Consider the following 27,534-nt stretch of genomic DNA (forward strand, 5'->3'; position numbering starts at 1 on the left):
AAATTCGGTTTACATTGCCAGCGTAGGAACGGAACTCCGCCGTAACTCGAGAACTCCCTGTATAAATGTGTCGACGGGGAAATTCTCCCACACAGTCAGTCAGATTTTGGACCTTGGTCCACACACAAGGCGCACCTCACTATTAGGCGCACTGTCGGTTTTTGAGAAAATTTATGACTCTCAAGAAGAAGAAGAAATAAAAAGATTTTAAAGTGCGCCTTATAGTCATGAAAATACGGTAATCGTAAAGATAGTCGATAGATTAATCGAGAGAAAAATAATCGTTTGGGACAGCCCTAGTAACGACCGATCACGGCTCACCTGTTCTCTGAGTTTTGTTATGTGATGTTTGCAAGCTGGGCTGTGATGGGTCTGAGCAACTGTGATGTCATTCTCAGTCGACAGCAAATGTCAACATGGACATGGATAAAAATGGGTGGGTTTTTCTCCTTAATTCGTATTCCAAAAATACAATATTAGTCAGAATATCATGTTTAGATTGTAATAACCTCAGACTTCTAGATTTACTCTTTATTACAACATCGATTAAGCGACATAATTGTTTTAAAAACCCAATGATCTCCGCCACCCTGACTGCTTGGTGGAAGGCATTAGAAATTACAAAAGCCCAAGTGGAGCCCTGTGGGCTTTCTCCCCTATGGCATAACCCTGACTTTCGAATTAACAACCAAACGTTTTATTTAGGTGTGTGGGAGCAGAAAGGAATCACACATCTTCACCATCTCTTCTCAGATAATATGTTTATATCATATACATCTTTGCTCCAAAAATACAAAATAACAAACGGAAATTTTTTACATTATCTGCAAGTTAAAAATATGATAAAGAAACAAATTCCAACACTTCAGGGTACGCTCCAACCGCCTGGCTTAGCTAAAGATATTACCAAGCTTTCTCCGACAACAACAAAAAAACTTTCAAAAATATATAAGTTACTTTCATATACGGATAAAATGTCTTTACCCATCTTAAAATGGGAGACAGACTTGTCTATAGCTCCGGAATCTGACTTTTGGATTCAAGTTTGTGAAAATGCATTTAAAATGACAAAACACACAAATTTACAACTTATCCAATACAAAATAATCCATAGAACATACATTACTCAATATATGATGAAGAAAATGGGCCTCTCCGACTCCGACATTTGTCTCCAGTGTTTACAAAACACTACAGACACTTATTTTCATGCTTTATGGTTATGCACCCCGGTTATGTATTTCTGGACTAAAGTCTTAGAAAAACTTTCCGCTATCTTGGACTATAGGATACCTTTATCTCCAAACTTGTGTTTGCTAGGGGACCTAACAACAACTGACCTACCACATAAACAATTTCAATCTACACTTGTAGCCCTTACTATCGCTAAAAAAACAATTCTTGTTAACTGGAAAAATAAACAAACTCTGAATATCAACCAATGGTCTAACCTCCTCATAAATCACATTTTAATGGAAAAAATATCGGCCTCAAATAAAAAACAAATATCAAAATTCATAGAAATATGGTCTACGTATATAGAATATTTTAACCTAATTCTGGTTATTTAATTCTGCCTGTTAGCGAGAGCCACCACATCGTGATAACTTACATTGATGTCTCTGCATTTGGCAGTTTGTTACTAATGGTTGTGTTTTTATAGTCAGGAACCCAGTTGCTGTCAACAGGATCGAGCAGATTCACCTCCAATGGGCACTAAAGGCTTATATTCGGATTCACTGCATGCCAGGGGACTAACTCTACAGGTGCTGTCCCCCCTGGCTGGGCGTGGGCGGGTCTGCCCCTCTGTTGGCTGCTGGGTGGCGGCTGCGTCTTGGTCGTTCCCTGGGTCTCGTGGTGGGTGCTGTGTTGCGGGGCTCTCCTTGGTGTCCGGGGCGGCGCCGCCCCGACGCGGTCCGTCGCTCGGGGTCCGGCGACGCGGGTCGGGGCCTGTGGGCCGCCGGGGTGCCCCGTGGTTCCCTCTCCCCTCCCCCTTCCTCCCCCTTGCTTCCTCTCCCTCTTCACCTCTCCCCGCCCGTCCTCCGCCTCCCTGTCCCTTCTCCCTCGTCGCCCTTCCTCCTCCTCTCCCCCTCTCTCTGCGGCCCTGCCGCTGCCTCCTGCCCTTCCTGTCGTCTCCTTCCCCCGTCCCCTCCCCCTCCCCTGTCCGCCCTCCTCCCCCTCCCCTAGGCCGGGGGTTCCATCCGTGGCCCGGGTCTCGGCGCTCCGGGGGCCGGGGGAGTGGGCGGGATTGGTGTTGTGCCCGCCCCGCTCCGGTGGGCCTCCGGGCACTTCGGGCGGGCCCCGGTATCCGGGGGGCGAGCCCCGCCGGGGTCCCGGTGGGGTGGGTGGGGGCTTTGGTGGGCGGGTGCGCCTCCCCCCCCCCCCGCCCGGTTGGGGGGGGCCCAGCTGGTCGCTCCTCTTAACTCACTGCACTAGTTTTGCACAATACATTTTAGGGCACATAACACACTTTGGGGGGGAGTGGGGTGGGGTGGAGACACCGTCTCCGCCCTGCAGCTCCCCTCCAAATTTTAATGCACCACACAACTGGGGGGGGGGGCATCGGTTGGGGCGGCCGCTGTATGGAGCAGTGCTGCGGTCGCCTGTCCGTGTGCACCCCCCCCCCCCCATTAACTTATTTTAATGCACCACATACGCTCATTGACATGCCTGAGGGGCGGGTGGATCGGAGCAGGGGGGGATATCATTTCCCTCTGCTCCGGTTCACCTGCCCCCAATTTTAATGCACCACACACACACACTTATGTATATACACTGGGTGGGGTCATACTCACGGTTTAGGGGTAGAGTTCGCCAGTCGGCGAGCTGGCGAACTTAGTAACAGGGTTAGTTTTTCACTTAGATCGTTGGGGTGACGACCAGGGCCTCTCCCCGCTGGGCCTGGGGTTCGGGCATGCCGCCCGTCCTCCGGTGCCCCCATCTCCCCTTCTGCCCCTGGTGTTCCGTCCCTCCGCGTGGTGGGGTGGGCGCGGGTGCCCTCTCCGCTCCGCTGCCCGGCCCCCTCTTCGGCGCGGATGCCTGGGTGCGGTGTGTCCCCGGGGTCTGGGGTCGGGGGCTGGGGGGCTGTCGGTTGGTGGGGGTGGGGGCGGGGGGCGGGGGCGGCTTGGTTGGTGGGGGGTGGTGGTGGGGGTGCCGGGGTGGGGGGTGCTGGGGTGGGGGGGGCGTCTGGGGATTTGGGGACCTGGGGGCGGTTGGGGCTGGGTTGGGGTGGGTGGCGGGGGTGGGGGGGCGGGGGGAGCGGGGGTTGTGGGCCGGTGGGGTGCCTGGTGGGCCTGCAGTGCCCCGTCCTGCTGCGTTGGGTTGGGGGCGCGGGCCGCGTTGGGGTGGGGGGCGCTCCTGCTCCGAGGTTTGCTCTCCGGCCGGTGGCCCCTGCGGGGCCCGGGGGTCGTCCTTTGGTGCGGCCGCGGCCTGGGGGGCCCTGAGGTGTTGCGCTTGCTCTGTCCTGGCGGGGGTCGACGGCTCCCCTCTTTGGTGGAGATTTTCATGCAGGCTAGATCCACCACACCAGCATCTATCGAGACTCAGACACAATTTGTTTCTCCCTCAGGTCATTGATTCGGTGGAGGCTGGTGTCTGTGGATCTCACTCTGCTTCGTCTGTCCTTTCTACCTTTCCTCAGTTTCTCCTTTGGGCCCTTGAGGTTTCCCTGATTTGTTGGAGTTTGGATGTCTCTGGGGTTGGTGAAGGTTAGTGGCCCGGTGGGTGGTGTCTGGTCGGTGCTGGGCTTCGCTTTTCTTTCTTTTCTTTGGTCCCCCTTCGGGTCTCCTGGCAGCCCCACGACTCTGGCTGGATTTTGAAGTGTTCGGTTTAGGTGAACGGTATGGGAATTCTTATTTATTTATTTTATTTTTTTCTCACGCACGCACACACGCACAAACACACATACAAAAAAAAAAAAAAAAGAATATCATGTTTAGATGAGTGGGGTTGCATAGTACATATTATAATAAAAATAAATAAAAAATGGGGGTTGACTTGCCCTTTAGAGGAATAGCAGTAAGTTGGTTGTAGCCAAGTAGTTTACTCTGTTTTGTTTCAACTGTTCAAGATGTGATTAATCCACTATCAACTGCTAGTGACCTTTCTCCCAATTTTTGTCCTTTTATTGTTCCCTTATTAGGTATTTGACCTCCATTCAAGTCCCAAGCCAGTTGTGTTTGTCCTCCATGCTTTCCTTTCAGCCAAGCTCACTCGGATGGGTCTGCTCACATGAAGTCAATCACATCAACCTGAGTGACCTGTTCACCAACAAGCCCAGGCACACCTTGGATCCATCTACTAAGATGGTGATATTCTTGCAAATCTTCACAGTTCAGTTGGACCTGACGTTACAGACATAAATCCCACCACCGCCCAACCCTTTCATAAAAATGTGCCTTCACTTCCATTTTCTTTTTTGCTTCTCACAGCAGCTTTGTTGCTATGTCGAGTCTTAAAGTAGAGCTTGCTTGAAGTTCTCAGACTACATCAATTAAAAAAGCTTTTATCATTCCAGTGAAAGTTCAGTGATCAATTTAAACACTCTGGGCCTTATACTACCATTACCATAAGAGTGAAAACTAAGGCACGCGGTCGCACACTTTTCTGACTATGCAGATTCTCCCATCGGCTAAAGTCTGTCCTTCATGTCACCTTCCAGCCAGATGCGCACTCAAATTGCCACTCAAAATTGTGGGCATTCCCTGTCAAATCTGACCTTGCTTGTATTTGCTGCTGGACTTGAGTAGTTTTTGCTAGAGGTGGGCATTCTGTCAATATTGACGGAAAGCCCGTCAGTCCGTCAATGGCGGATGCCCACTTCAAATGACGGATGCCCATTAAGCTGAGGAATGAGGGATGACACATTAACGATTAAAATGCCGTACGGCTTGAAATATTGATGGATTGACAATAGTCAGGTTTCCATCCAATTGTTTTGAATTTTTTAAATCAAATTTACTGAAAATGCGCAAGATGGACATGCGACTTATGCCCGTTTCCATCTGTTCTTCCTTTGCGAATATTGAGAGGGGAGCAAGGTAGGTGGCAGTATACACCATTAAGAGATGTGATCCACCAGTAATTTAAAAGAAGAAGAAGAAAAGACCAGGAAACGACTGCAACGTACGATGAAGTCGTATGAGTTTTCTCTTGTAATTCTTGATAAAACGTAGCTTTTCTTTGCTGTTTTCCATCTAAAATAGCATTAATATTCGCTTCTTTAATTAATTCAAAAAATATTTCTGTTTTGTCGTCTCCCCAAACATGCCTTTCTTTACTCTTTTTTTAATACACTTCAAAACCACCCACTCTAAGCGTAAAAACTTTTTGGGTGAATTTTGGACCCTTTTTCGAATTTCTAGCTTTTCCATTCAGTTTTATTTTCGCATTTCTTGAAAATTCGAATAAAAATGGGTGGATGGAAACCCAACTAATGATGGAAGGGTATCCCGACTGTTAACGATTGCCGAATAACGGACGCTCAAAATTCATTGACACGCCCAACTCTGTTTTTTGCATTTCTACACACTTCAATCTTGTTGTATGTCAAGCTCCTGCGAAGGTGAAACCTCAGCTTGCACTTGTGATGCAGTTACAATTTATGCCTCGTGTTAATAATAATAATAATGAAAGTTATCAGAATCACATGTATTGGCCAAGTAAATATAAACACGTAAGGAGTTTGTCTTCACAGTCACAACCTACAAAGGGAGACAGAACGTGAAGCTGGGAGTTTCGCTAATTAGCACCCCAAGTTTCTCAGGTGGGGAAAAAAAAGAAAGCATGAGGTAGGGGAAAAAACAAGGCTCTTAAGGGAGCACAGGATGGACCTGAGGAAAAAACTCCATGCCGTCAAAGAATGAAAGCCATTACAACAAAACTAAGACATACACATGTGGAGGGGTGTGGGCCGTGACACCAGACACCCTCTCAAGCAGCTTAGCCATTTCAAGGCAAGCATCAGCAGTGCAACTTGGCCATTACAGGAAAGAGGAGGGTGTGGGAAACCCAACGAAGCCGGTGAAATATGTGGGATGTGTAAAATAATGCATCAGATTATATATATTTATATAAGTATTTCCCCCACATTTTGCGTGTGGTGGGAGCCTAACTTTACGCAGTTTAGCATCTGCTGATTCACAAGCCGTGTGCAAAATGCCCGATCACGTTTTGCGCCGTCCTTTAATAACTAAACAATCAAGCTACATCTACACGACTAACTGATTGAGTAATTGACTCATCGTATAATTGTATAAAGTGGTCGCTACACAAGCGATATCCACCACGATGAGGATCCACTTTTTTTGTCTGCTATGATCCATTGGCTACGCATTGGTTTCTATTTTGGTAGCTTGTAAAATGGCCTTCTTTTGCCTCATGTTGTGGGACCTGGTCCACAACAGTTTTCTATTATTGTAAATGTGACGTTTGCTGTTTAATCAAAGTACCAGATATGTTTTCTATCCTGCCAAAATGAGCAAAGATCTCCAACCAAGATTGTACGTAGCTGCATAAAAAGACTGCACAAAGGAATACTTTATTGAATTGCTCAACATGGCACTATGAGTCGTGTTTTAGTTGTGACATTTAATGGCGGAGAATATCGGCACTCCCAGATTTTTGTTTTCCGCCATTGTGTTAACAGATTTAGGTGACATTCTCAAGTGCACGTTCCAGGATTTCCACGTAGCCTCAGCTGGCAATGAATCACACCTCTTTAGTGGTTCTGCATTAATTCCCAGCTTGCATGTGATATGTGTGTTGTCTGAAGTCCGGACAGGAGAATCTGTGTAGATAAAAATTGTGAAAGTCCAGGTGCGTCCAAAAATGACTTGCGCACGAACATGAGAGTATGGCTCTAGATGAGGTGAACGGTTATATGATCTCGTCGTACTTCAATTTAAGTTTTACTGTAAAATAACGTTCAGGATGAAGGATTTTAGACAATCAATAAATGGTGGAGGCCTTATGAGTTAAGTACTCTTGTATTTGTATTTGCCTAGAATTCCAGAGTAGCCTTCCAGTGGCTTGTTTAATCTTTTCTTAGTTTTTTTATCATAAAGTGTCAAAGCAATACTTTTAGGGTCGGTATGGAAGTTCAGCATGCAGAAACTATGCAAGAAATAGCTGATATGTCTTTGTGTGTGTATGTGTGTCTTTCCCATGCTTCTGGCTGCTTGCTTGTGTCCATTTTTTACTTCACGAACAATTGTGGGGGTTAATGCTTTAAAACTTGCACAAAACAGTATTACACCTATTGTGGCATCTAAATTATGTTTTTATTGGGTTTTTTTATCAGCATGACTTGCTGGCAATGAATGACATGAGCGTTTTAAGATATTGTTTGTATGACCAAGTATTACCTCATTTACTTCCATCCATCCATTTTCTAGACCGCTTCATTCCAATAAGGTCTCAGCTGATATGAATTGATCACCAGCCTATCAAATAGAAACAAACCATTCACATCTATGTTCAGACTTCAAATTTTGAGTCCACATCCCTACTTCAGGGTCATCATTACTCAATATTTCGCACGCACGCACGCACGCGCGCACACACACACACACACACACACACACACACACACAGGTTTGTTTTACTATCTTTGTGGGGCCATCTCCTTGACATAATGCATTTCCTAACCCCTTCCCCTAACCCCAACCATAAAAAATGATTGCCTGCCCCCATTCCTTGCCCTAACCTCAACCATAACCCAATTCAAACCTAAACTCTAAAAACAAGCCTTAACCCTGAAAAAGAGGTCTAAACTTGTGGGGCCCAAATGTTGGCCCCACTATGTAACAAAAACATGATCAAACACACAGATCTTTCTTTTTTACAGTATATCATAGCCTTTGATTATGGAACGTACATCTGCAAGACAGTAAATATCAACTATCATGTACTGAAAGTGTCCTGTTCTGTCCTGTCCTGTCTTTTCTATGCAATGCATCTGTATTGTATGTAATGGTATGCCACCAATGAGATTTTTTGGTGTGCAGGTCAAAAGTTTTATTTCAAGACTTATCAACAATTTGTGTGTTTAGAAGAGAGCTTGAAATGTTTGGATCATGGCCCAAAGTGACTTTAAAAAAAATAAAATCGTTAAAGGTAAACTTTACAGTGTTCCTTCACTTTTCGCGGGTGATACGTTCCATGCCCACCTGCGATTTCCGCAAAATAGAGGTAAAAAAAAGTATTTCTTTGTCATTAAAAAAGGTTTACTAATTATTTGGATGGATAATTACTAATTTTATTGATGTTTAAGGGAAAAGTATTATCGCTAAACGTACTTTCGGTTTGCGAAAGAAACATGTCGGCTTTCACGGAGCAGTATGGAAATGCAAACCACTGCCAACCACGTTGAATTATCAAGCAGGAATGCCGTAGGTCTCTTTTTACTATACATTATGCATATGAGTGTGAATATTAATGCTTGTTTTCGTCGAAATGTTATAAATAATTTGATGCACTTTCGTTTGCAATGGCGCTACAGTGTATGTAGCGATCTAAACCGTGATAGAGTGAATCTGCAATAAGTGAACCGCAAAGTAGCGAGGGACCACTGTAAATTGTTTTGGAAACTTTAACTTACCAACATACCCAGTGCGTATAGCAAATGAATTGTAATTATTCTTGTCTATTACTTGCCTAATTAAATGTGAGATAAAGATGTCAGATGTCAGTAGCTAATTATTTGTTTTCCTATTACCTTTTTTCCAAATGCTGTTCATACAATTTATATTTTCCTGATTACACTAAGATACTGTGACCTGTTTTTCACAATTTTAAATTGTTAATATATGTTTTTGTAGCTGTGACTTGAAATGTAAAATGTTGGCACATTTTGAAAGTCTTCAAAGATTCTGACCAGACCTATGCTTAACTACTTAGTACTAATCTATGATAACATTTTTATACAATCACTTATGTATCTGATGAAAACATGTATTCTTATGATATAACCAACCTATATTTAGGGCCCGAGCAGCAACTTCTGCGAGGTCCCTATTGTATCTGTAGAAAACAATCACATTTTTAGACATGTACAAAAACTCACCAAACTATGATATTATGAAGTTGTATTACAACATTTTATTACAACGCCCCCTAGAGTGGAAAAATATAACCCAATTCTGGCACGTTTGACCGAAGGCTACGAAAATTGGCATGCATGTGTAGCACCCAGAGGTGCACAAATAAATCAGTGGACGCCATATGCTAAAATGTACAGGAAATGAGCTATGAATTTTTGAATGTCCAATTTAGGCCCATTTTTGCACATTCGCTTTGGCCATAACCCACCCCCCCACCCCACACGCCCCAAACAACATTTTTCTTCCTATTGACTTTAAACTGGGTAAGACCTGGGGCAACAACTGGGGGGAAAAAATTCATGAAATACTATATGATGGAGGTGAGGAATAAAATTTTGCTTAAACATGGGAAATGCTTAAACATTAAGGCCTAAAGCGCCTGTTAAACCATGCCTCTTAAACCTATGGGTGACTTTAGAATTACCCCCAAAAACCTGAAGTTTCTCTGAAAATTCAACAATATTGTCAATGCCTACTGAATAATTCATTCCTCAGCTCCTGAAGCAGATAGAAACATAATTCCGAAAACATTTCAGAGCATACACATGTGCCGTTTACACAAATCTAAGTTTATTATTCTAAACCTTCAATATAATTGTAAAAAAAATCAACAAACAACTGTCCCATCTGCGAGTATATTTACCTTACCAATACCAACACTGGAGCGCAGTTGTAACAACGTCGGGGGATCGAGTGGTAATTATTTGTTGTACATTCCGTTACAAACCGTTGGAATTTTCAACATCCTCATTGTCTACAAGCATATTTCTTAACAGTGTGTCACTGTCGACTCGTTACACTGATTCGAATTCCTCCCAAGGCATCATTTATTTCATAACTGCCGCAAATCTGCGTCAGCCATAAATGCTCGAATAAAATTCCAGGACATGCTACGAGGCCCACGTCACCCTCTCGTGTATATTCTAATGTATTTCATCGGCTAAGAGACCGAAAATTGGTCATAACAAAACAAAATAAGGTATCCGCTCTCCGAGCTTTAAAGGTCCCATAGTAGGAAAATTTACTTAAGTGGAGTTTTCTAGCAATAATATGCATCCCCGGCCTGTCTACAATCCAACCAGGTATTAAAAGAGTCCGTCCGCGACTTCTTTAGCTTTCTCCTCCTTTCTAAAATGTGTGCTTCAAACGGGCAGATTAAACTTCCGTGACTTAGTAACGTCAAAAAGAGACAGAAGTGCACTCGACCTAGCCCCCTCGGGTTAGTGGCACGGCCTCTGGTAAAGGTTTGTCACGCCCACTGAAATTCGAGAAGCTGGCTACTCCTTTCTTTTCCTCCCCCTGCTCACAAATGCTCAGTGAAGAGGGGAAACAATGATCAGGAAAAAGTGGTTGCTTCCTTCGTCTCAAGGCTTTGAGAAGATAGTGGATTTATTTTATTTTTTTAGGACGTGTACCGACATTATTTCTCAAAAGCACTGCATTGGCCCCAAAAAAAGTGTGCCAGATGGCCAGTCCAGCCCTGTATAGAGGTCACATTTTAAAGATCTCCCACAGATTTGATCTGATTGACTTGAATCTGCGGCTGTGTCATCTAAAGATGTTGCTGATGAAAAGCACATTTTATTTTAACCAATGCTGTTGCTGTGGCTGCGCGTTTGCAAAGAAAAGTTTGCTGATTTGGGTGGTCCAAACGTGCTTGGAAACTCATTGCATTTTGTGTATACATTAGGACTGGCACAAAACGAAAAATCTAAATTTAACGGTTTTCAAAAAGTTCAAATTCCAATTTAACAGTACCTCAACGTGCAAATACCCTAAAGTGGTCCAGGCTGTGAGGGCTTTTTATAGCAGCTCCAGTTGATGTAGTTTTTGCTCATCAGCCCGCGCCCAAATTGAGGTTTCTTTAAGAGGTCATTTTTAAATATCTTGCTAAATTTACTATGTTTGTTTATATTGTTTCAATCTTGACAACGTAATATTTACTAATCATACAACAACAATTGTACAACTGTTCTTCTCTTGCTAAACACTATTGCTCTTTTCAATCTGCGCCTGTGTCAAAAAGTACAAGGATTTTGACGTTGTTTACCCTGACAGAATGCTGCTCTTCAACAACTGAAGCCAAACATTTTTAAACAACAGTTTAAATTATTCTTTTACTGATTTTCTGCACTGTATTTTCTTCAATGATTGGTCATCTTTCAGCAAGTAGTACCATCCTTGCTTATCTAGGTTTTTCTTTAAAGTTTATGTTTGTGTACATTATTATCAATATTCAACTTTATTTATCCTTTGTTTTAAAATGTCTAACTAACTAACCTTTCTATGCAAATGGTTGCTTCATAGGGTTGGGGTGTTATAACCAAAGGTAATGTCTGTGGCAGTTTGTGCCCGACATAATCATGAGACATACGTAGGTCACATGAGGATGAATTCTGCAATGTATTTTAGACTTTGTACCAATAAACAGTATGCAATGTAATTGCACATACACACAAAAAATCTGAACTCACAATTTGTGTGGATTTTTTGTTTCCTTGTGTGATATAACGTGCACTCGCACACACTACAAACAGTTGGGTCAAATTTAACCCAATTTGGGTTAAATTTGACCCAATTACTGAGTTAAAAAAGGACCGACTACTACTTGGGCCAATTTGAGCCAAAAAATTGGGTTATTCAGTTTTGGCCCAATTTTTTTGGTTAAATGAATACAACCTATTGGGTCAAATCAAAGCAACAGTTGGGTTATTCCATTTTGACCCAAGTTTTATGGTTAAAGTAATACATCTAATTGGGTCAATGCAAAAAAATGTTGTTGTTTTTACTCAACTTTTAGTTAAAAGACTCAAATGTTAATAAAATTGACCCAAATGGCAGTAAATCGCATTGTTTATTATTATTATTTATCTATTAAGGCCTGACCAATCTTTTTTTATTATTAGCAAGAATCAGCCAATTTTATGTATTTTTGCACATCAACATTACAAAATAAGTTTAAAATTGTAATTCAAACATCCATTTTTTAACCACTAAAAAGAACCAACCATTGTCTAATTAATATCTTTGTTTTCAGTGTTAAGGGAGTGACACACATTTAAATTACTATCTATTTTAAATAAATCAGATTCTGCTATTTCAATTTCACCAATTATCACCTGTCTAAATTATGCAACACACAGACAAATGTTTACAAGTGATGAAATGTTTCTACAAAATATCCACTTATGCTATATTGGCTACACTGTAGAGGTCTCTGATTTTATTTTAAGTATATTCAACATAGAACAATCTAGGGAGAATGAACCTCCACTATAGGTTTATTGATTTACACTATTAACCTAATTTTAATAACATCTTACAAATTAATCTTATATGTCTACGTATGTGTGGGCGGCATGGTGGCTGACTGGTTAGCACGTCCGCCTCCCAGTGCAGAGGACATGAGCTCGAGTCTGGGCTTTGGCCTTCCTGGGTGGAGTTTACATGTTCTCCCCGTGCTTGCGTGGGTTTTCTCCGGGTACTCCGGTTTCCTTCCACATTCCAAAAGACATACATGGCAGGTTAATTGAACACTCCAAATTGTCCATAGGTATGATTGTGAGTATGGTTGTTCGTCTCTGTGTGCCCTGCGATTGGCTGGCAACCAGTTCAGGGTGTACCCCGCCTACTGCCCGAAGCCAGCTGGGATAGGCTCCAGCGCCCCCCGCGACCCTTGTGAGGAAAAGCGGTTAAGAAAATGGATGGATGGATGTCTATGTGTGCCCTGGATTGGCTGGCAACCAGTTCAGTGTGTGGGATAGGCTCTAGCACCCCCGCAACCCTTGTGAGGCTTAAGCGGTTAAGAAAATGGATGGATGGATAGTATAAAGACCAATATCTCAAATAACAGATGCTTTCCCCAGATGAAGATGCAGGCGGTATGTGTTCAAATATATATTTTTTTTATTAATTTATTTAGCAGAGAGAATATTGGACAAATTATTTGTTTTTGCCATTCAACGCTGCCAAAATTTGGGCAATTCAAAGTGTGTGTGTGTTTTTTTTAAACAGTTGCTATGTAAAGGGGGAAAAAAATAACCTTAAAAACTAAACCACAGTATTGAGGCATAGATGGCGGTTCATCAAAAACTGAACTAGAATCTTTACAAAGCAGTGTTTTGCCAGCCTGTCTTAAAAAAATTCCACCTGCTTCGACTCAGGTCTCTCTATGATATATACAATTGTTTGCAGAAACTCCCATGCTTGCACCCACTGCTCGGGGTAGTTGATATAAAAAAATTTAATTATTTTAAAAGCACAGGTCAACTGCACCAAGTAGTGTGTTTTGAGGATATACAGTATATGACCTGCAAATATTACAAATGATTGTGAGGCACATTAAGTTTATGCGACAAGCCCAAGAACAGTGAGGTAGGGCCTTCTTTCCGCCTGCTAGATGTACTCAACCATGTTTGTTCCAACCTAAGACGGCACACACAGAAACCCAGAAAGTGTCATTTGAGTAGAAATTAAATCATAAACCAGTTGGCGGTACAACAATGATATAAATTGCACTTTCAATTCATATATCACTTAAACAATGCAAAATTGTACCTACAGGCTTTAGGTCAATAAAGGCTAACTGGGCCGTGGCAACTGAGGGCCTGACTGCCTTTCTGTTTACCCTGTAAACTGCCTGTGGAACAGGGTGGGTGGCAGCCAGAGAACCAGTTCTCCGTTGTCATCTTTAAGGCAATAATATCCTGTCATTATGTCATGGTTGGCACTTCAGTGTGAATGTGTGAGCGTACAAATAATGCAACCACTGTGGAGCGTCTTTGAGTATCTGATTAGATAGAAAAGCCCTATAGAAAATCCAATGTATTATTATTATAATAAACTATTAAAACTACTTGGTGTACCTGTGGTGCTCAAAAGGAAAAACATACATGGCTTATCAAGAAAAACTGAATCCAAATGTGTTTTTGTTTCGCTGGTTGTGTTAAAGCAAGCTTAAAATTGGTCGAGGAAATTGTGGAGACAACATGCGCACACAGCCACTGGTTTGTGCATCTTTAACTCTTTGACTGACTGACAAAAACGTTAAATAAAGTTTAGTAAAATCCTACGGAGGAGCGCCAAAGACGTTAACTCTTTGACTGCCAAAAACATTAAATGACGTTTAGTAAAAACCTACGGAGGGCCGCCAAGGACGTTAAAAGACGTTCTCCAATTTTTTTATTTTTTTGGGGGGAAACGGATGGAGGAAAGCCTTGGCCAGCTGTGGTGAAAGTTTCAAGCAGATCTAGTTAGCCTAATGACTATTTTTGGCCCCTAGATGGCAGCAATGACTCTCTTTTGACAAGATTGGGTTGGCGTCAGTAGAAGACGTGAGGCGGAGCTAGAGGGGACAATGGCTGGGGAAGGGAAGAGAACATGGCGACCGGTTGCAAGCAGCTCACACTCGAGCAGTTTTTTTCAAAGACGAAAAGCTTCGACCAACGCTAAAGAGCACATTGATGACGACGATGATCATCATCGATGATGATGATGGTGACTCCGAGGTTGGAAGCGTTGACGCGGCAGTAGAAGACGTGAGGCGGAGCTAGATGGCTGAGGAAGCGAACAATGGCGACCGGTTGCAAGCAGCTCACACTTAGGAATTTTTTTCAAAGACGAAAGGCATCGATCAACGCTAAAGAGCACATTGATGACGACGATGATCATCATCGATGATGATGATGGTGACTCCGAGGTTGGAAGCGTTGATGCGGCAGTAGAAGACGTGAGGCGGAGCTAGATGGCTGAGGAAGCGAACAATGGCGACCGGTTGCAAGCAGTTCACACTTGGGAATTTTTTTCAAAGACGAAAGGCATCGACCAACGCTAAAGAGCACATTGATGACGACGATGATCATCATCGATGATGATGATGGTGACTCCGAGGTTGACGCCGAAGTTGGAAGCGCTGACGCGGCGGCTATGACGACGTCATAAAGGTTCACGGGCTAGCGATGCTAACACCGGAAAACGCGAAGCACAACCGAGCACTCTCAGGCGGACGTTCAATCTGACGACGAAGAGTACCCCGAGTCCAATGCATATTCATCAGAGGAGTGGGTACAGTCTGCTACTTGCTATTCCCCGGAAAAAAAGGCCGTCAAGAAAGTGTAACGTCTGCACGCGAAACGGACAATCGAAGTGAAACGTATCTGTTGTGCAAATCCTGCTCCGTCTTCTTGCACGCAGGGCAGTGTTACAAAAAGAAAAACTGTATTTGAAACATCTACATAATTGTAAATAGTACCACAGTTGCACACATTTGTAAATAGTTTGCGAAATTGTTTTGTCAAATTGTTACACTGTTGAATGGAAATAAACACATTTTGCAATCTAAAAACACTTTTTCATTGTTGGTGGTGGTGTATTACAGAAGTAAAGCACTATTTACAATAGGTGTTTGTGGCATCATTCATGGACAAAAAGAAGTGTAGAATTCACTAGAGTGCATGAAATAACATAGTTTCACAAAAACATCTTCAAAACAGAGCATTTCGGTGAAACTAACCATTTTCTATTGTTGATTACTGAAGAAGGGAATAAGGTAGAAACAAACTTTTTTCTGATGAAAGATGAGAGTTCAATCTTTCATTTGGTAGTATGTGTGTTTCCATAGTCCAAACACAACATTTTCTGTGGACCTTGAAAGATCAGTCAAAATGCTTAAATCGGCTGGCACTGGCGACATCCCGTTTCTGAAAACGTCTGGCAGTCAAAGAGTTAAGACGGTCACCAAGTTTTTTGTTTTTTTTGGGGGGAAAAGGGTGGAGGAAAGCCTTGGCCAGCTGTGCTGAAAGTATCAAGCAGATCTAGTTAGTATAATGCCTATTTTTGGCCCCTAGATGGCAGCGATGACTCTCTTTGGACAAGATTGGGTAGGCGTCAGTCGAAGACGTGAGGCGGAGCTAGAGTGTTGAGGGGACAATGGCTGAGGAAGCCATAATGGCGACCGGTTGCAACCAGCTCACGCTTGAGCATTTTTTTCAAAGACGAAAAGCATCGACCAATGCTAAAGAGCACATTGATGACGACGATGATGATGATGGTGACTCCGAGGTTGACGCCGAAGTTGGAAGCGTTGACGCGGCGGCTATGATCACGTCATTAAGCCTCACCGGCTAGCGATGCTAACGCCGGAAAACGCGGAGCACCCCCCACGCCCCCCATCCACCCCCCGCCATCCACCCCACCCCACAGAGTTTGGAGCAGAGACTTCCAACGTGTACCCTCCAGCGGAGTGTGTTGTCAATGTGGACCTCCAGATACCTGTATGAACCCACCTGGCTGATGTGATTGTTTTTAATGACGACTGGCCTGTGGTCACCAACAGTTTTTGGATCAAATATCACCTCCTCTGTCTTCCCCACATTGAGCACAAGATGATTCTGGTCACACCACTGGACAAATTTCTCTATTTCTGAGAAATAGTCCAGTGGGCTACCGCCGGCCTGCAGCAAGCTGACGATAGCTGTGTCATCAGAGAACTTAATGATAAAGTTCTCTGGGTGTGATGTCACACAATCATTTGTGTACAACGTGAAGAGGACCGGGAAGCTGACGCAGCCCTGTGGGGCGCCTGTGCTTATCAATCTGGGTTCCGAGAGGGAGCTGTTGACCCTGACTTGCTGTGTGCGCTGTGTCAGGAAGGAGTGATACCACAAATACAGATAACACACAAATTTACAACTTATCCAATACAAAATAATCCATAGAACATACATTACTCAATATATGATGAAGAAAATGGGCCTCTCCGACTCCGACATTTGTCTCCAGTGTTTACAAAACACTACAGACACTTATTTTCATGCTTTATGGTTATGCACCCCGGTTATGTATTTCTGGACTAAAGTCTTAGAAAAACTTTCCGCTATCTTGGACTATAGGATACCTTTATCTCCAAACTTGTGTTTGCTAGGTGACCTAACAACAACTGACCTACCACATAAACAATTTCAATCTACACTTGTAGCCCTTACTATCGCTAAAAAAACAATTCTTGTTAACTGGAAAAATAAACAAACTCTGAATATCGACCAATGGTCTAACCTCCTTATAAATCACATTTTAATGGAAAAAATATCGGCCTCAAATAAAAAACAAATATCAAAATTCATAGAAATATGGTCTACGTATATAGAATATTTTAACCTAATTCTGGTTATTTAATTCTGCCTGTTAGCGAGAGCCACCACATTGTGATAACTTACATTGATGTCTCTGCATTTGGCAGTTTGTTACTAATGGTTGTGTTTTTATAGTCAGGAACCCAGTTGCTGCCAACAGGATCGAACAGATTCACCTCCAATGGGCACTAAAGGCTAATATTCGGATTCACTGCATGCCAGGGGACTAACGCTACAGGTGCTGTCCCCCCTGGCTGGGCGTGGGCGGGTCTGCCCCTCTGTTGGCTGCTGGGTGGCGGCTGCGTCTTGGTCGTTCCCTGGGTCTCGTGGTGGGTGCTGTGTTGCGGGGCTCTCCCTGGTGTCCGGGGCGGCGCCGCCCCGGCGCGGTCCGTCGCTCTGGGTCCGGCGACGCGGGTCGGGGCCTGTGGGCCGCCGGGGTGCCCCGTGGTTCCCTCTCCCCTCCCCCTTCCTCCCCCTTGCTTCCTCTCCCTCTTCACCTCTCCCCGCCCGTCCTCCGCCTCCCTGTCCCTTCTCCCTCGTCGCCCTTCCTCCTCCTCTCCCCCTCTCTCTGCGGCCCTGCTGCTGCCTCCTGCCCTTCCTGTCGTCTCCTTCCCCCGTCCCCTCCCCCTCCCCTGTCCGCCCTCCTCCCCCTCCCCTAGGCCGGGGGTTCCGTCCGTGGCCCGGGTCTCGGCGCTCCGGGAGCCGGGGGAGTGGGCGGGATTGGTGTTGTGCCCGCCCCGCTCCGGTGGGCCTCCGGGCACTTCGGGCGGGCCCCGGTATCCGGGGGGCAAGCCCCGCCGGGGTCCCGGTGGGGTGGGTGGGGGTTTTGGTGGGCGGGTGCGCCTCCCCCCCCCCCCCGCCCGGTTGGGGGGGGCCCAGCTGGTCGCTCCTCTTAACTCACTGCACTAGTTTTGCACAATACATTTTAGGGCACATAACACACTTTGGGGGGGAGTGGGGTGGGGTGGAGACACCGTCTCCGCCCTGCAGCTCCCCTCCAAATTTTAATGCACCACACAACTGGGGGGGGGGGGGGGCATCGGTTGGGGCGGCCGCGGTATGAAGCAGTGCTGCGGTCGCCTGTCCGTGTGCACCCCCCCCCCCCCCCATTAATTTATTTTAATGCACCACATACGCTCATTGACATGCCTGGGGGGCGGATGGATCGGAGCAGGGGGGGATATCATTTCCCTCTGCTCCGGTTCACCTGCCCCCAATTTTAATGCACCACACACACACACTTATGTATATACACTGGGTGGGGTCACACACACGGTTTAGGGGTAGAGTTCGCCAGTCGGCGAGCTGGCGAACTTAGTAACAGGGTTAGTTTTTCACTTTGATCGTTGGGGTGACGACCGGGGCCTCTCCCCGCTGGGCCTGGGGTTCGGGGATGCCGCCCGTCCTCCGGTGCCCCCATCTCCCCTTCTGCCCCTGGTGTTCCGTCCCTCCGCGTGGTGGGGTGGGCGCGGGTGCCCTCTCCGCTCCGCTGCCCGGCCCCCTCTTCGGCGCGGATGCCTGGGTGCGGTGTGTCCCCGGGGTCTGGGGTCGGGGGCTGGGGGGCTGTCGGTTGGTGGGGGTGGGGGCGGGGGGCGGGGGCGGCTTGGTTGGTGGGGGGGTGGTGGTGGGGGTGCCGGGGTGGGGGGTGCTGGGGTGGGGAGGGTGTCTGGGGATTTGGGGACCTGGGGGCGGTTGGGGCTGGGTTGGGGTGGGTGGCGGGGGTGGGGGGCGGGGGGGGTCGCGAGGGGAGCGGGGGTTGTGGGCCGGTGGGGTGCCTGGTGGGCCTGCAGTGCCCCGTCCTGCTGCGTTGGGTTGGGGGCGCGGGCCGCGTTGGGGTGGGGGGCGCTCCTGCTCCGGGGTTTGCTCTCCGGCCGGTGGCCCCTGCGGGGCCCGGGGGTCGTCCTTTGGCGCGGCCGCGGCCTGGGGGGCCCTGAGGTGTTGCGCTTGCTCTGTCCTGGCGGAGGTCGACGGCTCCCCTCTTTGGTGGAGATTTTCATGCATGCTAGATCCACCACACCAGCATCTATCGAGACTCAGACACAATTTGTTTCTCCCTCAGGTCATTGATTCGGTGGAGGCTGGTGTCTGTGGATCTCACTCTGCTTCGTCTGTCCTTTCTACCTTTCCTCAGTTTCTCCTTTGGGCCCTTGAGGTTTCCCTGATTTGTTGGAGTTGGGATGTCTTTGGGGTTGGTGAAGGTGAGTGGCCCGGTGGGTGGTGTCTGGTCGGTGCTGGGCTTCGCTTTTCTTTCTTTTCTTTGGTCCCCCTTTGGGTCTCCTGGCGGCCCCACGACTCTGGCTGGATTTTGAAGTGTTCGGTTTAGGTGCCTCCGTGAGTCATCACCTTATCGTGGTGGAGGGGTTTGCGTGTCCCAATGAGCCTGGGAGCTATGTTGTCCGGGGCTTCATGCCCCTGGTAGGGCCACCCAAGGCAAACAGGTCCTAGGTGAGGGACCAGACAAAGCATGGCTCAAACGACCCCAATGATGAGTACAAACATTGGATTTTCGTTTCCCTTGCCCGGACGCGGGTCACCGGGGCCCCCCTCTGGAGCTAGGCCTGGAGGTGGGGCTCGAAGGCGAGCGTCTGGTGGCCGGGCCTATACCCATGGGGACCGGCCGGGCACAGCCCGAAAAGGCAACGTGGGTCCCCCTTCCCATGGGCTCACCACCGGTGGAAGGGGCCAAAGGGGTCGGGTGCGCAGTGAGTTGGGTGGCAGCCAAAGGCGGGGGCCTTGGCGGTCTGACCCCCGGCTACTGAAGCTAGCTCTGGGGACATGGAATGTCACCTCTCTGACAGGGAAGGAGCTCGAACTGGTGTGCGAGGCTGAGAAGTTCCGACTAGATATAGTCGGACTCACCTCCACACACGGCTTGGGTTCTGGTACCAATCCTCTCGAGAGGGGCTGGACCCTCTTCCACTCTGGAGTTGCCCACGGTGAGAGGCGCAGAGCAGGTGTGGGCATACTCATTGCCCCCCAGCTAGCCGCCTGTACGTTGGGGTTTACCCCGGTGAATGAGAGGGTAGCCTCCCTCCGCCTTCGGGTGGGGGGACGGGTCATGACTGTTGTTTGTGCTTATGCACCGAACAGCAGCTCAGAGTACCCACCCTTTCTGGAGTCCTTGGAGGGTGTGCTGGAGAGCGCACCCCCTGGAGACTCCCTCGTTCTACTGGGGGACTTCAACGCTCACGTGGGTAATGACAGTGAGACCTGGAGGGGCGTGATTGGGAGGAATGGCCCCCCCGATCGAAACCCGAGTGGTGTTTTGTTACTGGACTTCTGTGCTCGCCACGGACTGTCCATAACGAACACCATGTTCAAGCACAAGAGTGTCCATATGTGCACCTGGCACCAGGACACCCTAGGCCGTAGTTCGATGATCGACTTTGTAGTCGTATCATCGGACTTGCGGCCGTATGTGTTGGACACTCGGGTTAAGAGAGGGGCGGAGCTGTCAACTGATCACCACCTGGTGGTGTGTTGGCTCCGATGGCGGGGTAAGATGCCGGTCCGACCAGGCAGGCCCAAACGTACTGTGAGGGTCTGCTGGGAACGTCTGGCAGAATCCCCTGTCAGTAAGAGTTTCAACGCCCATCTCCGGCAGAGCTTCTCCATTGTCCCGGGGGAGGCGGGGGACATTGAGTCCGAGTGGACCATGTTCCGCGCTTCAATTGTTGAGGCGGCCGATCGGAGCTGTGGCCGTAAGGTGGTTGGTGCCTGTCGTGGCGGCAATCCTCGAACCCGCTGGTGGACACCAGCGGTAAGGGATGCCGTCAAACTGAAGAAGGAGTCCTATCGGGCCTTTTTGGCCTGTGGGACTCCGGAGGCTGCTGACGGGTACCGGCTGGCCAAGCGGAATGCGGCTTTAGCGGTCGCTGAGGCAAAAACTCGGGCATGGGAGGAGTTCGGTGAGGCCATGGAAAACGACTTCCGGACGGCTTCGAGGAAATTCTGGTCCACCATCCGGCGTCTCAGGAGAGGAAAGCAGTGCACCGTTAACACTGTGTATAGTGGAGACGGAGTGCTGTTGACCTCGACTCGGGACGTCGTGAACCGGTGGGGAGAGTACTTCGAAGACCTCCTCAATTCCACCAACACGCCTTCCTTTGAGGAAGCAAGGTCTGGGGACTCTGAAGTGGGCTCCCCTATCTCTGGGGTCGAAGTCGCCGAGGTGGTTGGAAAGCTTCTCGGTGGCAGGGCCTCGGGGGTGGATGAGATCCGCCCGGAGTTCCTGAAGGCTCTGGATGTTGTGGGGCTGTCGTGGTTGACACGTCTCTGCAGCATCGCGTGGACATCGGGGACGGTGCCTCTGGATTGGCAGACCGGGGTGGTGGTTCCCCTTTTTAAGAAGGGGGACCGGAGGGTGTGTTCCAACTTTAGAGGGATCACACTCCTCAGCCTCCCAGGTAAGGTCTATTCAGGGGTGCTGGAGAGGAGGGTCCGTCGGGAGGTCGAATCTCGGATCCAGGAGGAGCAGTGTGGTTTTCGTCCTCGGCCGTGGAACAGTGGACCAGCTCTACACCCTCAGCAGGATCCTCGAGGGTGCGTGGGAATTCGCCCAACCAGTCCACATGTGCTTTGTGGACTTGGAGAAGGCGTTTGACCGTGTACCTCGGGGAGTTCTGTGGGGGGTGCTTCGGGAGTATGGGTTACCGAGCCCCCTGATACGGGCCATTCGGTCCCTGTACGACCGATGTCAGAGTCTGGTCCGCATTGCCGGCAGTAAGTCGAATTTGTTTCCGGTGAGGGTTGGACTCCGCCAAGGTTGCCCTTTGTCACCGATTCTGTTCAGAACTTTTATGGACAGAATTTCTAGGCGTAGCCGAGGCGTTGAGGGGGTCCGGTTTGGTGGCCTCAGCATTGCATCTCTGCTTTTTGCAGATGATGTGGTGCTGTTGGCTTCTTCAAGCCGTGACCTCCAGCTCTCACTGGAGCGGTTCGCAGCCGAGTGTGAAGCGGTTGGGATGAGGATCAGCACCTCCAAATCCGAGACCATGGTCCTCAGTCGGAAAAGGGTGGAGTGCCCTCTCCGGGTCGGGGAGGAGGTCCTGCCCCAAGTGGAGGAGTTCAAGTATCTTGGGGTCTTGTTCACGAGTGAGGGTAGGTTAGAGCGGGAGATCGACAGGCGGATCGGTGCAGCGTCTGCAGTGATGCGGACGCTGTATCGGTCCGTTGTGGTGAAGAAGGAGCTGAGCCGAAAGGCAAAGCTCTCGATTTACCGGTCGATCTACGTTCCTACCCTCACCTATGGTCACGAGCTGTGGGTCGTGACCGAAAGAACAAGATCCCGGATACAAGCGGCCGAAATGAGTTTCCTCCGCAGGGTAGCCGGGCTCTCCTTTAGAGATAGGGTGAGAAGCTCGGTCATCCGAGAGGGACTCAGCGTCGAGTCGCTGCTCCTCCACGTTGAGAGGAACCAGTTGAGGTGGCTCGGGCATCTGGTTCGGATGCCTCCTGGACGCCTCCCTGGGGAGGTGTTCCGGGCATGTCCTACCGGCAGGAGGCCCCGGGGACGACCCAGGACACGCTGGAGAGACTATGTCTCTCGGCTGTCCTGGGAACGCCTTGGGGTCCTGTCGGATGAGCTGGCTGAAGTGGCTGGGGAGAGGGAAGTCTGGGCTTCCCTGCTAAAGCTGCTGCCCCCGCGACCCGACCCCGGATAAGCGGAAGAAGACGGACGGACGGACAGACATTAGTAACATTATGTGGTTATAAATAAAGTGCCAGGAGTAACACATTTCTTTCTTTTTTTCATAGGGTGTGTGGAAAGTGTTAGACATTATTAACATTTTAATTCTTTATTTCATATATTAACCATGTTGAAATGTTTTATAGATGTGTAAAGTAGGTGAAATAGTGTTGAACTCAGTATAATTTGACCTTAACCTAAGCTGGTACACCACCTTGTTTGGTCTAAAATTCCTTCTCAGTGTTGCGCACACACATTTTTGTTCTTGAGAACAGAATCTGCTTTGAGAGAGCACACACACACACACACTCTGTTTGCGCCATCGCTCACGGCCACTCTAAATCTAGTTCATCTAGTTTGTGAGATATTGTTTTGAGAAAAAGTACCCAGAGAGTATATTTTGTCTAAAAATGAAAAACAGGTGCAGTCTGTGTACGAGGGTAATATGTGTGACATGTTGAGTGAGAGCCAATCTGTTCTGCTCATTCTTGGTAGGAGGAGAAGGGGCGTTTTGCTTTCGAAACGATACTATAAGAAGCCCTCTTCCGCAAGGGAGGGGGCACAGTGGGCACTCTGAAAATTCCACCTCCTACATGATGTTCAGGGTTGTCCCGATGTCCGGAGATCTCTGTTTTAATAAATCATACTTGCAAGGTGTTTTTTCTTACAATAAATCTGTCTTCAAGTTTTTGGAACACGCAAAAGAGGACAAATAATTAGCCTCTTTCAAAAGTTAAACAAGAAAATATGACTTGTTCCTTAAACGAAACAAGTTTCAAAGGAATTGCAAATTTCATTCATGTTAACACTGTTAATTGTTTATTGTTTGAATGTTGTACATTTTGTCCAGCACATTATGGGCAATAATCTCCTGTGTGCTATAATCCATCCATGCATTTCCTGAACCGCTTACATGTGCTATAATATGTACAAACCCAATTCCCAAAAAGTTGGGACACTATACAAATTTTGAATAAAAACTGAATGCAATTATGTGGAAGTGCCAAATTTCAATATTTTGTTCAGAATAGAACATAGATGACAGGTCAAAAGTCTAAACTGAGAAAACGTATAATTTTAGGGGGGGGGGAATATGTTGATTGTAAATTTCATGGTGCCAACAAATCTAAAAAAAGTTGGGACAGGTAGCAATTTTTTTGTACCTGTAGAAAAAAGTGTAAATTTGTGTCTGTAAATGTCGTGATTTGTACCTGTAGAAATGACAACTTGTGGTCAAAGAAGTCGCCACTAGGAATCACAAGTGTTTTTTCTGCTGCTGTCCAGTCACTTGAGTTTTGCACCAAATCTCTCGCTACAGTGGCGCAAAACTGATTCGTACTTGTAGAGCTCCGTGATTTATACTCGTAGAGAAAAGGGCGGGCTCTGGAGGATTTAGGCGGGCTAAAGCTCAACCTCATTGGTTCAGCGAACGACAGTGGGTTGATTTCAAATGATGCCACGTTTTTATCCTTAATATGCACAAGTCCGAAATTCCAAACAAACAGAGTAGCCACACCAGTTTACGCATCATTTTGGAAGAAGAAAACGTCCCAGGCGTGAAAACTTCAACATGGTTCAATATACAAACACCATGTGGAGCAGCTTAAACGTTAGTTGACATGCAGAGCACTCAAAATGGGCAGGAAGAAAGATGTTTTAGTATGAAGGTAAGATTTATTGTACGATCATAGCTCGTAATCCGGTGCTAGCTAGCTCATCTCATGTTGTTATTTGTCACGAAAACTGAACACATTGAAGTCACGATTTTCATTTAAAGATTTGAAGCCTACCTTTAGACTGTGACTTTCTGTCCTGAATGTATTTCCTTTTACATGGGCCATTTGTATTGTCATAGCTGAGACAGTGTAAACATATGATCAATAGCTTGTCACTGCACTTCTTTCATGTCTTCAAAAACTACCTGTATACTTGAACTGAGATATATTAAGCTCGACACACTTTCATATGATGTGAGTTGAAAGAACATAACTACCAAAACAGTGACACACACGATTAACTTTAATATTATTATTATTATTATTTTAGTATTGTCAAACCCAACACAAAATACAATACAATTTAAGTCAACAGGGTATTTTTTTTCCCGTCAGATTTTTTCCTCCCTTTCTTGTTTACTTTTCAATTGAAACACATTAACAAAAAAACAATAGCAAAAATACTGGCACATATAACCCATTCAAGGTGTAGAACACAGGCCGAAACAAAATTATCTTATTATTAGGCCCTTTCCAGTGTGGGGCCAACTTACTCTCTTAGCTCTCAGTGGGGTCATTCAGCCATACAACGTCTCCGAAATCATAAGGGTCATGCCTCAACTTAGCATCATATAGGGATTTTTGCTTCTTGCTCGCCGCAATATTGTTGTCCTTCGACTGGCCGAAAGCCGACCCCAGATGCCTGAGAAGAGAACCTGCAAAGTCCCCTGGGGGCCCACCCTCAGGGTTGCCCTGCAATATTGGTCCTAAGACAACCTTAACCGGCGTCCGGGCTTCCCTGCCATGAGTGAGGAAATAAGGTGTAAATCCAGTACTGGAGTGTACACTAGTATTGTAGGCAAAGGCAACTTGCAGCAGAAAAGAGTCCCATTCCCCTTCACAGGACAGAAGGGTTTTGCCCAATTGATCAATCAACGTCCTATTGAACCTCTCAACCATCCCATCAGATTTTGGGTTATAGGGAGTGATGTGTGTTTTCTTCACACCCTGCAGTTGGCACAAATATTTCACCACATCAGATTCAAAGTGTCTTCCCATATCAGTGTGCAGGGTCTCCATCACCCCATGTTCCAAGATATAGTTCTGGAAGAGACCGTGACAACCAAAGACAACCAAAACATAACGGTTGCCTTTGGAGGTGAGTAGCAACTCCAATATGTCGGCGGCGACACGCTGGAAAGGCCTCTCCATTTGCGAGGTCTTCATGGGAGCCCGAGATTGCGGAACTGGGGATTTCCTCCTCTGGCATGCATAGCACTGATCACACCAGGCCTTGATATCATTGTCCATAGTGGGCCAATAACACACACTCCTGGCACGTGATACGACCCACTCATATGCCAGGTGAGCCGTCAGCGGTGTGCCATGCAGCTGAGACAGATCCTCAGGGACCAACGCAGCCGGGACCACCACCTGTGTCGTCTGCCCCATATCTGTCAGCCACACAATCCTGCACAGTAAGCCATCAATGGAAACAAGCCGGTGAAACTCACGCCAAAATCTCCTCAAACTCCGGCTCGCTGTCTTCAACCGCTATCTAGGGGGTCTCCGGCGCTCCTCCAACCAGGCCAACACCTAAGCAATGTCAGAGTCCTCCTGTTGAAGTTCCTGGACATGGGACCCTTTGTGGGACAGGGTGTAAATCAACACTTTTGACGGTCCCCCTAACGTAGGCAGTAGGCTCTGACTCACCCACCAAATAGGATTCCACCAACAAGGGTGATGGTGGCGCTACTGAGTCGTCGTTGTGACCTGGTGACGGCAACACTAGCATCTGGGTCTCAATGCCAGCTACTGGCCATTTCCCTGGCCCAGTTCATGGGGTGAGGGAGAATGCCGGGAGGGAGACAAAAACCTTACTCCACGTCTTGCTTGCCGGTCTTCCAGGTAGGGCTGCCTCCTCGGGCTCTCGCTGCGCTGTCGGGGTGGTGAGAAGGTCGTAGCAGTGGACTTGCGGGTCTCCCGCTGAATCCTCTCTGGCGTCCACACTGCGGAGACCGGCCTCCTGCGTTATTGCTCCTCTGGAAGTCCTGGGAGACGGACCTGCAGCCAACTCCGCCACACTTGCAGTGACAAGCACAATGTCGTCCACTATGCTCCAACGGACTCAGCTGACGAGCCCCAGGAAAAGAGGAGCGATGGCCACCGCACTCAGCCTCTCGGGCACGGGCTCTTAAATTCTTAAATCTCTCACCTCCTTCTGCAGGTCGTCCATCCTCGAAGTAAGTCGCTCCAAGGCATGGACAAGCTTTTCCGTTGAATTCGTATTGCAGTCCACAACACAACAGCTGAATCAAGGGACGCCACGAGTGTACTGTAGGTGGTGGGATGGAGTAGGGCAACGGGGCTGTGCCTACTTTCAAAGCTTGTCTTGCCCGTTCACAACGTCCCGCGATGATCAAGGCCTCATCCACATCCGTGGCCCCTTGCTCGTGGCACATAGCCTGAAGGGCAGGGTCAAGACCAGTAAGAGAACGCCTGAAAGTTTCGCCATTCCTGGCAGCCGGTTATAATCTGGAAGCGCTTCGGTAACGAGTCTGGAAATGTCAGCTGCATACACATCCAGACTCTCATTTGGTTGGCGGGGCCGTGCATTGATACATGTCTGAAAATATAAGAGGAACTGCTCCTGTCTAAAAGCCTCTTTCAACTTCTCCTTAACTCCCTCATAGTCACACTGGACATCCGGCACCAAACTGTCCCACAGCATAAAAGCCACGCCATCCAGCCTTGTAGGTAGGAGACTCACCAACGTAGCTGCGTAACTCCCGCTTCTGACGTACGCGCGGACGGCAGCCTCAAACTGCTTCACGCAGGTAGCAAACAGCTTCTCGCCGTCCCCGGGAAACGACGCCGGGAGCTCAACTCTCACTCCGGTC

The 27,534-nt window shown here is 47.4% G+C and overlaps 1 protein-coding gene across 6 annotated transcripts in view; it reads left to right on the top strand.

The window, feature by feature from the left end:
• The window catches only part of sntb2 (syntrophin, beta 2), a 112,029-nt gene that overhangs the window by 81,708 nt on the left and 2,787 nt on the right, over window positions 1-27,534 (top strand). Inside the window, exons 7-8 of one of the 6 annotated variants that reach the window (XR_013294366.1) lie at window positions 3,569-3,839; window positions 4,142-15,159. The exons of 1 other annotated variant lie outside the window; for it this stretch is intronic. Coding sequence is in view for 4 of the 5 variants with exons in the window: in XM_077567523.1 (XP_077423649.1) it covers window positions 3,569-3,707; window positions 4,142-4,149 (147 nt within the window). In the remaining variant the exon portion in view is untranslated. 4 more of the 6 variants (XM_077567523.1, XM_077567520.1, XM_077567521.1 and 1 more) reach the window with 4 other exon arrangements.

Source organism: Vanacampus margaritifer, chromosome 6 (genome assembly GCF_051991255.1).
Source record: "Vanacampus margaritifer isolate UIUO_Vmar chromosome 6, RoL_Vmar_1.0, whole genome shotgun sequence".
NCBI lineage: Eukaryota > Metazoa > Chordata > Actinopteri > Syngnathiformes > Syngnathidae > Vanacampus > Vanacampus margaritifer.